Raw genomic sequence first — 14,988 nt, 5'->3', positions numbered from 1 at the left:
AATACATTGGGTTCCATAGGATTGCTCATCTTGTGACCTCTCTTGCACATATTGTATTTCCATTCTTCAAGATGCGCCACATACAGAAACACGCCGCAGTCCTATGCGTTTAGTCCCTCAGGACTTCATTAGGGGCAATAAATACATCTAATTAGATAGTATAGGCACATCCTCTATTTGGTGCAGTGAAGTACTGCAGTTCTTCTATTTAGTGCAGTAATATGCTGCAGTAGGATGGTAGAGTGGATATTTATAATTACCCAGTTCACATGGAGTCTATGTACCCCGAAAATGTAGCAGATGTCATTCATGTGGTGGATAAATATGTCATGCTGTGTATCACAAGTTCCAAAGACAGACACTGATAAAACAGCAGTACATATTGTTGGTTACTTAGTGAGTGCTTTAAGATCCCTGTTACTAGGGAATAAAATGTGTGAATTTACTCATTATGCAACACAATAGTAGGCCCCTTTATACTTGCCCCTTACATTTTATGGCGTACAGATTGAGTCAAAAGACTATCAAAATCTCTTGTTAAAATATCTCCCTTTGTACACCCCTATAGACTTATAGGGGGGTATGCAATGTTGGTCGTGCTCCCGCAGCCATCTCCCGACGGGGGAGATGGCTGCGGGGCCCTATTCAATGCTGTCTTCCCCGACAGCATTGAACAGGGGTTCTCCGCAGAATGAGCCCGACATCACAAGCTGTCGGGCTCGTTCTGCCAAGAAAAGCCGGAAATAGGCGAGCTCCCGTCTGGAGCTCGTCTATTTCCGTCCTCAACTCGTGGCCACGCCCCCTGCTCACCGCTCAGCGGCCGGGACATTGAATCCCGACTGGCGAGCTCCAGGCGAGCAAAACGAGAACGGGACAGGGGCACGGCTGTCGTGCTAGCTCGACAGCCGTGCCCCTGACATTGCATACCCCCTTAATTTGTAGATAGACTTGTTATATGCAGCGTGCCTGCTGCATTTGTGGCGAACCTTGCAATTCCAGGGAATCCTCACCGTCCTCTAACGGTTATGATTTCCACGGAAGATAGAATACGGCTAGCGGCCGGCTAGGGGGTTAGACGGCGAGTATGGCTTGTTTTCAAAAACAAGCCATCCTCACCACACAAACCCCCTTGCCGGCGGCATTGAATACTGCCCCAAGTCCTACTCTATCTAAGTAGTATACATCCTAAGATCTAATATATATATATATATATATATATATATATATATATATATATATAATTAACAAATTGTGTTTCAATAAAATCAAGAGGTACAGTAATAAGGAATCCTTTCAGGATAGTGACAGGCAGCCTGACACGTTTCGTCAATAGCATGACTTTGTCAGGGGCAGAAATAGATCAGTTTGAGAGATTTGCACTGAAAATTATAATACATAACTGTAAATATTTACAATCTTAAAAATATTTATAAAGATTAATTCATAACAAATTCTTTTGCGAGGAGTAAAATCATGAAGAGGACCAGGTGACGGAGGAATGGAGGGAAAAAGCAATGTCATAGGTATAGATGATCAAAACAGATCATCAAAAAAGATAAGATGGTCCAATGAGAACAATCTTTTTAAATGAAGGAAACCTAAAAACGGGTTTTATACAGTGCTTTAGTAGTCATATACCATATATGATATTAGGTTTGTATGCCATTTCAAAGTTTTACATACCACCAATGCTGGTTTCTCAAAGGCTCACAAATTAGCTCAGGTAATTATGTGACCAAAATCTCTGTCAATTATCTATGAAAAATGAATGGCTATATCAATCCAGTGTAAGTTCAACTTCTATATACAAGTTCATATAAATGTATATAAAAAAAAACAAAAAGTAGACTATAGTTTCAAGTAGTTTATACACCAGTGAGACTGGTAGAAAAAATGGTACTTTTTCCTAGCACGGCGCCCAGATTTCCTACGTACGGCACCATAGGGAAATCGCATTGCATGGGCCATTATAGCGGCATGCGATGCAATTTTTTTTTTGTTTATGTAATTTTTTCTATGGCCATTGTACCTCCACTATATCGCATCGCATGTCCCGCAAAATCGCATGCGGTTTTATAGGGTGTGCGATGCCATGACATTAGGTATACAATAATATGATTATATGTACCAAAAATAGGTTTAACGCACCCCCCACTATCCACGCCATCCCGAAGCATGGCGAGCGGAGTGGAACACATCCTCCGACTTTTTCATTACCCCACTATCCATGTTGGCATGGAGTTGATTTTATATAGGGCAGCGAGCCACCGAGCCCGAAGTGTGGCGAGCGGATGTGGATTATTTTACATGTATTCCGCATGCGCTTGCCACTCTTCGGGCGCTGCGCTCGCCACACTATGTAACATTTACTCCACACCAATGCATGCGATCGCATGTGATTTTACGGGAGGTGCGATGCCATGCGATGAAATGGGCCTGGGGACATAACAGCAGTGAATAAATTAACTAAAAAATTGCATCACATGCGATTTTGCGGGAGGTGTGATGCGATGAGATGCCCTGGGGACATAAAAGCAGTGAATAAATTAACTAAAAAAATCGCATCGCATGCCACTAAAATGGCATGTAATGTGATGCCATTTTTTTACGCAGAATAGCCCTCTACGCAATTAACGTAGCGGGCGCCGTGCTAGGAAAAAAGTACTGAAAAAATTGTAAAAAAAAAAAGTACTTACATAGACTCAGAGGAGAGTGTGTGCACTGCTGGATTCCAAAGACTGGAGTGAATGCATGAGAGCCTGTGGGCTTAATATAGTACTGTGGGCATTACATCACTTCCTGTTAGTGAAATCTAAAGTATGTTTAAACTCCATGTGGAAAGTCTGAATGTGAAAAAAGGGGAGTGGCTCTGTGTTAATATTTATAATAGGGTGAAGAGTAAGTAAAAATAAATAATAATAAAATTAAAATAAACAAAAATAAGAAAAATAAATAAGACAAATAAAAAAAAAATTAAAAAAATAAATAAATAAACATTATATTCAAAAAATGTTCATTAGGGTATTAAAGTGGATGACTAAATGGGCTTTTTCGCACTACTGTATATACAATAAAAAGTCATGCAATATTGGAAATACTGCCCCTGTGGCAGAATGTAAGTACACATGTACCGTATATGGAAAAATGCATGGATCAAATTGCATCTAGTGTTTCAATCGATTAATTAGGAATGGTGTGACATAAAAAAATCAATAATAAATAAAATAAGTGGAGTGAACATTAATGTGTTCAAAATAAGTAAAGGTTCATAAGGTTATTCATACAAATGACTATATACTGAATGGGCTATTTATCACTCTTGCATTTACAATTAAAGTCATGAATTATTTATATATATTATAAGGGCACGGTCGTGCCCTTTATATTAAGGCTGAATTGAACAAACGGAATTCTCACATAGGGAACTTCTGAGATGGGGCATGGTATTTAAGGTGCTACACCTCAAAAGTGATAGGACACACTGAGGTGAAATTCGACATGAACTCTGCTGCATGCCAAATTTCAGGGTGAAATAGCAAAAAATTTTCAACTGTCAGTTTTTTTCTGCTACTTCCTGTATGATTTTTTGACACCATTTTCCCATATAGTCTATGAGGGGATTTTGGGGAATTTAGTGATATATGCCCCATTATAAAGATAGGCATTTCAACTTGTTTTGCAACGGCGGTTGGGCATGAGGAGAGTTTGTCACCCCCCCCCTTACACCCTGGGGATATAAGATGGTCGACAGTCATTAAGTCAACACCGTTTGGTTGACATATAGCAGGGAGCATAGGTTCACTTAAAAAAATAATAAAATGTCTAAGCACGGTGCAGGGCAGTGTCTGCTGTCTATCGGGCCCCCCCAGTCGCCGGGCCCCATAGCAGCTGCACCCCCTGCACCTTGGGTAGTTCCGCCACTGGGTGCAGGGGACTGTAAGGATGTGGGGGTATGACACCCAGGATCTGTGTGGGTGTGACACACAGGGTGCAGGGGACTGTATAGGTGGTGAAACGCAGGGTGGGGGGGGGGGGGGTGACATGCAGGGTGTAGTGATTGTAGGGGGAGTGAAACACAGGGTGCATGGGACTGTAAAGTTGGTGATACGCAGGATCTGTGGGGGTGACACACGGTGCATTGGACTGTAAGGGTCACACACAGGGTGCAGGAGACTGTATAGGTGGTGAAACATGGTCTGTGGGGGGGGGGGGGTTGTTGACATGGTGCAGGGGACTGTAGGGGGGGGCAAAATACAGGATGCAGGGGACTGAATAGTGTGTGAAACACAGAGTTCAGGGGACTGTAGGGGGGGGACACACAGGGTGCAGGGGACTGTATAGGTGGGGACTGTATAGGTGGTGACACAAAGGGTGCAGGGGATGGATTCGGTATGGAATCCCGGCGGTCGGAATCCCGGCGTTCAAAATCCCTCCGCTGGAATCCCGACCGCCGAAATCCCGACAAGGGGGGGATGTGGAGTGCCCTCCCTTGCGGGCTTGCCACGCTGCGGCTCGGTGCTTCGCTATGCTCCGCACGCTGATTCTCCCTCTATGGGTGTCGTGGACACCCACGGAGGGAGACATTTTCGGGAATTCGTCGGTTGGGATTCCGACCGCCGGGAAATTGACTGCATCCGCAGGGGACTGTATAGGAGGTGACACACAGGGTGCAGGGGACTATATAGGTGATGACACACAGGTGGGACTGTATAGCTGGTGACACACAGGTTACAGGGGACTGTATGGAAATCCCGGCGGTCGAAATACAGATGCCGGAATCCCAACTGCCGCAATGCCAACAAGGGGGAGCCATGGATCGCTACGCTCAGCATACTATTTTATTCTCCCTCTATGGGTGTCGTGGACACCCATAGAAGGACAAAGTGCCAGCATTGCGGCGGTCGGGATTCCGGCGTCTGTATTACGACCGCCGGGATTTTGACCGCATCCTGACTGTATGGGGGGTGACACATTCCCTTTATAAATTGCATTTAATTGCTTTTCCTACATTATATCCAAATAATTTGGATGTGCTCCCTGTAAAAAAAAAATCTAGTATATGATTAGAATTCATAACGGTGACCCAGAAGTAGGGTAAACACACAACTTTTTAAATCCATCTATTTGTTTGTTCTCAATTTTTATTTTTGTGCATTTTCTTTTTCAATTTCAAATTAGTTTGTATTTAACATTATTTAATCTATCTAATAAAAGTTGTCTTAATTGTAGTATTAAGTATTAATGACCATCATCTCCAGACACCATTGACTTTTCTTTCTGCATTAAAGGGAATTGAAACTGTCAGCTCCTGTTGGGAGATAGAGTTATGAGTAATATGATTGCATTGTAAAGGGGGGAATTCAATCCTGGGTTCTGACTGTTGGTACTTGAACTAATTATAACTTCTCTCTCCAAGGTTAAGAGTAAGTGGATCAATCCATTGGAAGTAGGAGTGTGCCACATGCTGCCTCTGGATGACTGTGGCATTGAGACATTGTCTGTTACTCTAATAGATGCCAACCATTGCCCTGGCTCTGTTATGTTCCTGTTTGAGGGATACTTCGGTACTGTCCTATATACAGGTACATTTTATGGGGGGAATTTAATTGTTTTGAGCATCTAATGTTACAGGTAAACAGGACTGTTTAGATGCCCAAACAATTGTCACAAGTCAATTATTTGGGCGCACATATAAACCCATCTAAAGTTCTGCTTGGGTGTCCACAGTCCTGAGTCTGCATATTTTTTCTTGCACCTCAGGAGGCTGCTGGGCGACCATACCATCACAATTAAATTGCTGCAGTTATGATGACTTCTAACCAGTAGGGGATTCATGTTTTGTCATTGCATTCCAACTTCTGCCTGTGCAGATATGACCATTAAAAGCATGAATAGGAGCAAATACTGATGGATAGTTGCAGTAATGCAAAAAAAAAAATTGGGCCTTCTTTACATGGTCCTATGTATGATAACTATAATACTACCTTTTTCATTAGTTTACATTTTTGACCATATGAGTCATCCCAATATTCTGTTTATGGGGGAAATTTACTAAAAGGGGAGTTTGATTTTTGCATAGGATGATGCAATGGGCAACCAATCAGAATCAATGTATTTATTTAGTACCTTCTAGAAGATAATAGATTGTATCTTGTTGCCCATTGCAACATCTAATGTGAAATAGAACTCACATCTTGGTAAATTTCCCCCTACAGTATATCTAAAATAACAAGAGTAATTGCACACCAGCGCTGTCTGTACTACAGTTGACATGTTTGTAGATTTGAATACCTTATTTTTTTAACAGGGTGGTTTAATTGATGCAATGACACCATGAAGCTAAGTACACAATATGCAATTTTAGTGGTCGAAGAGTCAAGGGCTAGTTTTTCTGTCAGCAGAAAGGTCCTGATATCTGTAATATATTACTGTTTGTTTTTGTTTTACATTTTTTTTCACACCTCACTGAATTTGCATAATGAGAATGAGGTAATATGGATTAGCCATAGAAAATATGGGTGGATTATCATAAAAAGCACACACGCTGCACAATTTCAGGACCTTTTCGCTTATTCTGTACCTTTAGTCAAAACTGACTGGATCGTGGTAGCCGTGCGTTTCTGCACGGTATTTGAGGGTTAGTCTGCACTTGGACAAAATACTCTTGTATACACACAATTCCATAGACCAGACTGATCTCCCGATACAATGGCAAATCAGTCCATTAATTGACATTAATAACAACATGACCCAGCACATCAACAGCACCCCTGCACATAATCCGCATTGGAAGCAGGACCATTTGTCTACAGCAAAAAGATAGACAACCATTAGTTAAACAAGCAAAAAGGTTGACATGCCAAAAGGTTGATACTGCCATTAGGTCGACAGTCAAAAGGTCGACATGTGGTTTTTCACTGTTTTTTTTACCCAAATGTTGACACAGTCAACATGGACACACTTTGAAGTGAACCGCAGCCTCTCGCTTCGCTCGCAATGCTTCTGGCATGGTGCCTCGCTGCACTCGGCACACTATTTTATTCTCACACCTCACCCTAGTGGATGGTAGGGCATGAAATACCGCATGTCGGCTCAAAAAACAGTGGAAAACCCCATTTCGACCTAGACACTGTTGACCTAATGGCAGTGCCGACCTTTTGGCACGCCGACCTTTTGGCACGCCGACATTTTTGCTTGTCTAACTAATGGTGTTGACCTAATGGTTGTCTTTTTTTTTGCTGTAGACAAATAGTCCGGATACCATCACCATTACCCACACCCTGCACATGAACCCCTATGCGCATGATCACTATCCCTGCACATGATCACAAAACCTACACCCTGCACATAATATCTCCCTGCACATCAACAGCACCCCTGCACATAATCAGCATTGCCCACACCCTGCACATGAACCCCTCTGCACATGACCACCACCCCTGCACATGATCACAAAACCCACACCCTGCATATGATGACCCCCTTCCCACTTCATATAATGACTTGACCCCCACTTATTTTTGCCAGCAACACAGGGAGCCAGGGAAAGCGTCTGCTGCTCTTTCTATCATGCAGAAAATGGCTGCTTGTTTTCCTCCTTTGGGAAGTTTTGGCGCCTCTGTCTTGTGACTGACAGGAGGGCCGGAAATCGCGTCGCATCGCATCTTATACCATACAATGCGATGCGACGAGATGATTGTATCCTACATTTTTTATGTATTCAATGGGTGTTCACATTCAATACATTACATACAATCATCTCCTCGCATCCCATCGCATTGTATGGCATACGATTTTATATTGTACCCTATCTTTTTAAAGGCCTATGCCACTAAATGACCAAAAATGTAATTTAGGGTGGCACCCTTTCTCCCCCCCCCACTATCCACGCCCCCCACCCACTATCCACGTCATCCCGAAGCGTGGCGAACGCAGCGGAACGCGTCCTCTGACTTTTTTTCATACCCCCACTATCCACGTCAGCGTGGAGCTGAATTTTATATAGTGTGGCAAGCGCAGCGGGCCACCGAGCCTGAAGCGTGGCGAGGGGACGCGGATTACTTCACAGGTATACAGCGTCCCCTCGTGGGGCTCGCTGCGCTCGCCACGCTTCCGGCTCGCTGCGCTCGCCACACTATGTAAATTCAACTCCACACCGACGTGGATAGAGGGGGTATGAAAAATGTCATTTAGGGTGCTTGTTGCAGCACTTGCATGCGCCCCACATACGTTCTACATTTTGCGTATGCATGCCAGTATTAGGGTCCATGAAATTGAACCTGTGGTTCACCTGAACATGAAAGTACCCAGCACGGGTCAGTTCATCAGTGGTGTAGCCCCTCCAGCATTTACTATATATGCTTGTGCCAAGTTCAGTGTTTGCAATAATGGACGCCACCATGTGGCAGCATCCCTCCGAGGCACCATGCAGAGGAAGCATTGTCCAGTCTCCCGGCAGATGCCTCTAAAACCCCACTGCTGTGGGAGCATGTGTCCAACGTTGTACTTCCTCCGTACAAATAAGGACTCGTCGATCTCCACAATCAGCCCAGGTCCACCAATCCTGCGCTGCTGCTTCGCCAGGAGGTCACATGTGCAGGCCTCTCTCATGGTCCTGTTGAAGAGCACAGCAGTTTTCTTTGACGTGGCCAGTTCATCCTGGCAGTTCTGGATGGAGGTCTGCTCCTTGATCCATGAATACACAAAGTGACGAAAGGCAAGCGGCTTCCCACAAAGCAGTTGGTCGCTCGCATGCTCACCTTCTTTCTGCACACTTTAACATGGCAGCACCACATCATTTCACGGACACACATCTTCATAGTGTGTCCATTCGCACACACTGAGGCAGTCTGAACAAATTCATCCCGGAAAGCAGTTCACCGGAAACCGGACCTCAGCATAGAATCAGTCAAAATCAGCAAAACCGGAAGTCAGCGACGAATCAGGCAAAATCCAATACAATACTCAGCAGCTCTCAATACACCTTCCTTTCCTCTCACAAACAAACCCACAAAGAAATTTCAGCCCAGATGTGACAGGGGGTTGGGTTGTCAGAGAGAAAATGTAAATATTGACACAGATGAGGTGATGGAATGTGTTACTGAGCAGAAATGACAAGAGGCAGATGTGACAGTGGGTTGGGTTATGTGGGTAAATATAGCCCTAGTGTTACAGATGGGCCAGCCTGCGGGGAACAGAGAGCGGGAATGGGGAGAGTGTGAAATCACATTGCATCGCACGCATCGTATGTCATATGCGATGCCATTTCACTACGCTTGCGTACGTAGAAAATCTGGGCGCTGTGCTAGGAAACAATTACCCAGACCCCTTATTTCGAAAAGTACGTGCCACTAAAATTACCCCTCCGGTGCTCTTAGATCATGGTATGGTCTCTGTTGAACTCGAGCTTACTAGCTCACATCACTCTAAACCTAATTGGAAATTCCCCTCCCACCTTTCTCAAACACAAGGCTCACGTGAAACATTAGTGCATTCCTGGCAGAAATACTCTGCAAATAATATACAGGAGAAAACATCCAATCCAATTTTATTTTGGCAACATGCAAAAGCTGTAATTGGAGGTGAAATAATGGTGTAGATTTCAAAAACCAAAAAAACAATTGAATAATAAATATATGAATCTACAAGCACATTTATCCGAAGCTTATCAATTATTTAAACAACATCCTACTGAGGAGAAAGAAATAAAAGAAAGCAGCGCACAGTTTTGAGGATGGAAAAATTGGAATAGATTGGATAATCTGTTTACAGAAAATTTTAATAATGTGATTTACCACATAAAATTTATATATAGCATACATATAACACAATAAAAATATGATAAAATCAATATATGGACACCTCTGATAATAAGGCTGGTTGCCGGAGAGAGTCTGTTCCTATTATACCCCCAATTGAATAGAAAGTTTTGACGAATCAATAGTTACCACGCTTAGTAGGGTATGTGCGTCCTCCACAGATCTTCCGTGCAGTCGGCCCAAGTTGGCACAAATTACAGACAAATGCAGGTATAGATGGTAAGTCCAATCCAATGATGTTAATGGAAAGGTAGGTTGGGGCTAAGATGGTATAAGCCCTTGGAGGTGATGCACAGTCTTTTGGGGAAAAGTTCACTTTACCGATTCCGGGGGTTGGTTCAGGCTACAATCCGGCACAAGTCAGCACATAGAGGGGGGGTCAAAGCAGCCCCTGATGCATTTCGCCACTCCAGGTGGTTTTATCAAAGGTCATCCTACTGAGGAGACTAAACTTAATTTTCAGAATGCTAAATTGCATTTTGAGAAATACCTACAGATCCAGGGTGATAAATATCTTTTCAACGTCAACTCTAAATTTTATAGATTTGGAAATAGAATAGGATCCATGCTCACAAACCTCAAGGCAAAAAACTATAGTGCATCCCTTACTTAAAGTGGACACATTTGGACAGATTTTCTAAATATTTGAACAACACTCAAATTATGTTTGACCATAAAAAAGTAAATCAACTTTAATATTAGTAGGAGTAATGAGTATTTTATTAGGTACTTGTTTCCTAGCACGGCCACAATCGGGAGTGGTCGCGGCTCTTATTTAGTGCACTTTAAGGGCCGCGATCACCCCCGACGGACGCGATTCTCTTGATTTTTTGTAATCCTGTGTATCGTGTACCATGATTTTCCTGAAATCGGGTGGATTACAAGATATCGGTCCCATCGGGAGCACTAAATGACAGGATTTATTGTCCCCGACGCGACCGACGCGATAATTGAAGAATTCAACGATATCGGGTGTTTTACCATATATCGGTCCCATCGGGAGCACTAAATGTCAGTATTCAATGCCCCCGACGCGACCGACGCGATTTTTTTTATTGCAAGCACCCATTTTATGGTTTTACATGGCTGCTTCCAAATCAACCCCACATTTACAAGTTGCACCCTATTTTTAACTACACCTCAACTATCGGTCCCATCGGGAGCACTGAATGTCAGTATTCAATGCCCCTGACGCGAGCGACGAAATGTTTTTTATTGCAAGCACCCATTTTATGGTTTTACATGGCTGCTTCCAATTGAAACCCACATTTACACCCACATTTACAAGTTGCACCCTATTTTTAACTACGCCTCAACTATCGGTCCCATCGGGAGCACTGAATGTCATTATTCAATGGCCCCGATGCGAGCGACGCAATATTTTCTATTGCAAGCACCCATCTCATGGTTTCACATGGCTGCTTCAAATTTAAACACACATTTACACCTGAAATAATAAATAACACGACACATGATAATAGATTTAAACACTTTTATTGAAAAGTTTTTTTTTTTTTACGTTTATTTTTTTAAAACGTATTGAAAACATTTTTATTTTTTTCCTTTATTTTTATTTTACGGAAACATTTTTTAGAACATTACATACAAAAAAAGCAATAAATAAAAATATTATGTTTTTTTTCTTTTTTCTTTTTTGTTTTTTTTTGTCTTTTTTTAATTTTTTATTTTTTAACAATATAAATGTCATTTTTGGTATATTTTTTGTCATTTTTCTTTTTTTTTTTTTTTTTTTTTTTTTTTTTAACAATATGAATGTCATTTTTTTTTTTTTTTGGTTTTTCACAATTTTTTACAGTTGACACACACAAAATACAAACTCAGAAGAAGTTGATCGATCAGTACAAAGAGAATAGATGCCTGGCTAACACAACCAGGCAAATTGAAATGAGGCGTGGGAAGATCACGGCACACTACAAAACAGTGCCCACTAATGCAAACAATCACATGAATCCGAAAGAAGTTACAAATATGCAGAACAGTGGTTAGTGAAGGAGCAAAACTAGTACAGCCATCGCAAAATTCAGGAAGACCGCACTGCAACGTTCACCAACCAAAATTGTAGTACATGACTAAAAACTCATTATTATAGAGTACTCAGAAAGGAAGAGAAACAAGAACATTGCTGCCAAATTATAAATTAAAAGTCAAATTAGCCAAATTAATAATTTAAATAACGCTCTTCGCCTGGGGTGGAGGGCTGCACATTCCGCAATGCGGAGTACACAGCACCAGGCAAAGTCGAGGGATCAGTGGGAGGTGGCATAGGGGGTCCCGGCGCATAGTAAGGGGCAGGCGGAGGAGCAACCGGCGCACTGAACATGGGGGGGTGATGTGGGTGTGGGCGTGGTGGCTGTCTGTGCGCATTGCGGCATGACGTTCCGTTGCAGTCAGCACAGATATCATCCTCTGCTGCCTGCAACATCAGGCCATACAGCACACGCTTAAAGTGGTGTTGTGTTGATCCCTTCCACTTTCGCATTTCTGCGCACACATGATTCGTAAACATTTTGCAATCATCTGGGGGATTGTTTACTGCTTCCTCCTTGTATGGGCAGCAATATTCCTGGCCGGTAGCAGCAGGTCTTGTCGCCCGTCTCCTTCTACGCCTCCTGGGGGGAGCTGATGAGGTGCTCGCCACCACAGGAGGCGCCACCTCCGACAACGACTCACCCTGCTGCGACGACTCAGAGGGAACTACTACGTCAGCACTCTCCTGTGCACTGGATGAAGAGTCTTCATCCGTAGCAGCTCCCTCTGCTTCCCTCCTTCCTTGCTCCTCCACAATAAAGAGCATACGGTCATAGTACCACAACTTTGGCTGGTACACATCTGCAGGGTCAGTTCCTGAAGATCGCGACTGCTGGACCCGATTGTGCTCCTTCACCAGCACTGTCCGCATATTAGTGAACTTCTTTCGGACCCACGTGACGTCTGCATTAGGGACACGTCTCATAGCGTAGGCCGAGATCTTCCCAAAGGCCTCATTCCTCTTTGCCTGGTTGTGAAAATCTATGTGATCTTGTCGCCACAGACATCTATTCTCTTTGTAGAGATCGATCAACTTCTTCATGAGGTTCTTATCAACCTGACGGGCCATTCTGTAAAAAAAAAAAAACAATTAGGTTTACACTATTAAAATGAACGCACTGCACTGTTATTCATTAACACACTACAAAAAAACCACTAATATTTACCTCAGTCAGTAGCAGGTGTAAAAAAAAAAGAGTTTTAAACTAATTCCCTTAAAGGGCCAAAAAATCACAATCAAACTGAAATAGAATCCGCAAAAAAAACAAAGCTTTTATCTGAGATATTGATAGCATATGATATAATAAATGCAATTTACACCACATTTGACAACAGAAGTAATTATATATTTGTGTCCCTCCACTATCCACACGCACCCAAAGCGTTGCAAGCGCAGTGAGCCCCGCGAGGGGACGCAAATACCTTCACAGGTAAACGCGTCCCTTCGCGGGCTTCACAAGTGTCCACATCACCACGGACACCTGTGAAGCCCGCGAAGGGACTCGCTTACCTGTGAAGGTATCCGCGTCCCCTCGCGGGGCTCGCTGCGCTCGCCACGCTTCGGGCCTCGGTGGCTCGCTACGCTCGCCACACTAATCTATTCTCAACTCCACGCCGACGTGGATAGTAGGGCATGAAAAGGTTGGAGGACGCGTACTGCTGCGCTCGCCACGCTTCGGGTTCACGTGGATAGTGGGGGTGGTACACTGTGAAAAAAAGTCATTTTGGGTACATTAACAAATTAATTAGAAGCACAATTTAAGCACAACTTACATTATTCCGTGCAAAAATTGAGAATTCAATAGAAACTTTTCAGGCTTTTATTCAACGATAACCGCAACTGCAATTCCACAAAACAAATAAAAAAAACATCAATAATCAAAATGGAATGACATACAAATCCACCCCCACTATCCACGTGAACCCGAAGCGTGGCGAGCGGCGGCGGTACGCGTCCTCCGACCTTTTCATGCCCTACTATCCACGTCGGCGTGGAGTTGAGAATATAATAGTGTGGCGAGCGCAGCGAGCCACCGAGCCCGAAGCGTGGCGAGCGGACGCGGATACCTTCACAGGTAAGCGCGTCCCCTCGCGGGCTTCACAGGTGTCCGTGGTGATGTGGACACCTATGAAGCCCGCGAAGGGACGCGCTTACCTGTGAAGGTATCCGCGTCCCCTCGCGGGGCTCGCTGCGCTCGCCACGCTTCGGGCTCGGTGGCTCGCTGCGCTCGCCACACTATTATATTCTCAACTCCACGCCGACGTGGATAGTAGGGCATGAAAAGGTCGGAGGACGCGTACCGCCGCCCCTCGCGGGGCTCGCTGCGCTCGCCACGTTTCGGGTTCACGTGGATAGTGGGGGTGGTACACTGTGAAAAAAAGTCATTTTGGGTACATTAACAAATTAATTAGAAGCACAATTTAAGCACAACTTACATTATTCCGTGCAAAAATTGAGAATTCAATAGAAACTTTTCAGGCTTTTATTCAACGATAACCGCAACTGCAATTCCACAAAACAAATAAAAAAAACATCAATAATCAAAATGGAATGACATACAAATCCACCCCCACTATCCACGTGAACCCGAAGCGTGGCGAGCGGCGGCGGTACGCGTCCTCCGACCTTTTCATGCCCTACTATCCACGTCGGCGTGGAGTTGAGAATATAATAGTGTGGCGAGCGCAGCGAGCCACCGAGCCCGAAGCGTGGCGAGCGGACGCGGATACCTTCACAGGTAAGCGCGTCCCCTCGCGGGCTTCACAGGTGTCCGTGGTGATGTGGACACCTATGAAGCCCGCGAAGGGACGCGCTTACCTGTGAAGGTATCCGCGTCCCCTCGCGGGGCTCGCTGCGCTCACCACGCTTCGGGCTCGGTGGCTCGCTGCGCTCGCCACACTATTATATTCTCAACTCCACGCCGACGTGGATAGTAGGGCATGAAAAGGTCGGAGGACGCGTACCGCCGCCCCTCGCGGGGCTCGCTGCGCTCGCCACGCTTCGGGTTCACGTGGATAGTGGGGGTGGTACACTGTGAAAAAAAGTCATTTTGGGTACATTAACAAATTAATTAGAAGCACAATTTAAGCACAACTTACATTATTCCGTGCAAAAATTGAG

The 14,988-nt window shown here is 44.1% G+C and overlaps 1 protein-coding gene across 2 annotated transcripts in view; it reads left to right on the top strand.

Moving 5' to 3' along the window:
* Positions 1-14,988, top strand: part of DCLRE1B (DNA cross-link repair 1B) — a 36,775-nt gene that overhangs the window by 11,288 nt on the left and 10,499 nt on the right. For both annotated transcript variants that reach the window (XM_083172764.1, XM_083172765.1), the window contains exon 3: positions 5,417-5,582. In XM_083172764.1, coding sequence (XP_083028890.1) covers positions 5,417-5,582 — 166 coding nt within the window. The remainder of the gene's footprint in view (positions 1-5,416; positions 5,583-14,988) is intronic.

This window comes from Crinia signifera, chromosome 2, assembly GCF_055691185.1.
Source record: "Crinia signifera chromosome 2, ASM5569118v1, whole genome shotgun sequence".
NCBI classification, from domain to species: Eukaryota; Metazoa; Chordata; class Amphibia; order Anura; family Myobatrachidae; genus Crinia; species Crinia signifera.
Note: the sequence above shows the minus strand (reverse complement) of the source record. Positions and strands in the feature narration are given on the sequence as shown.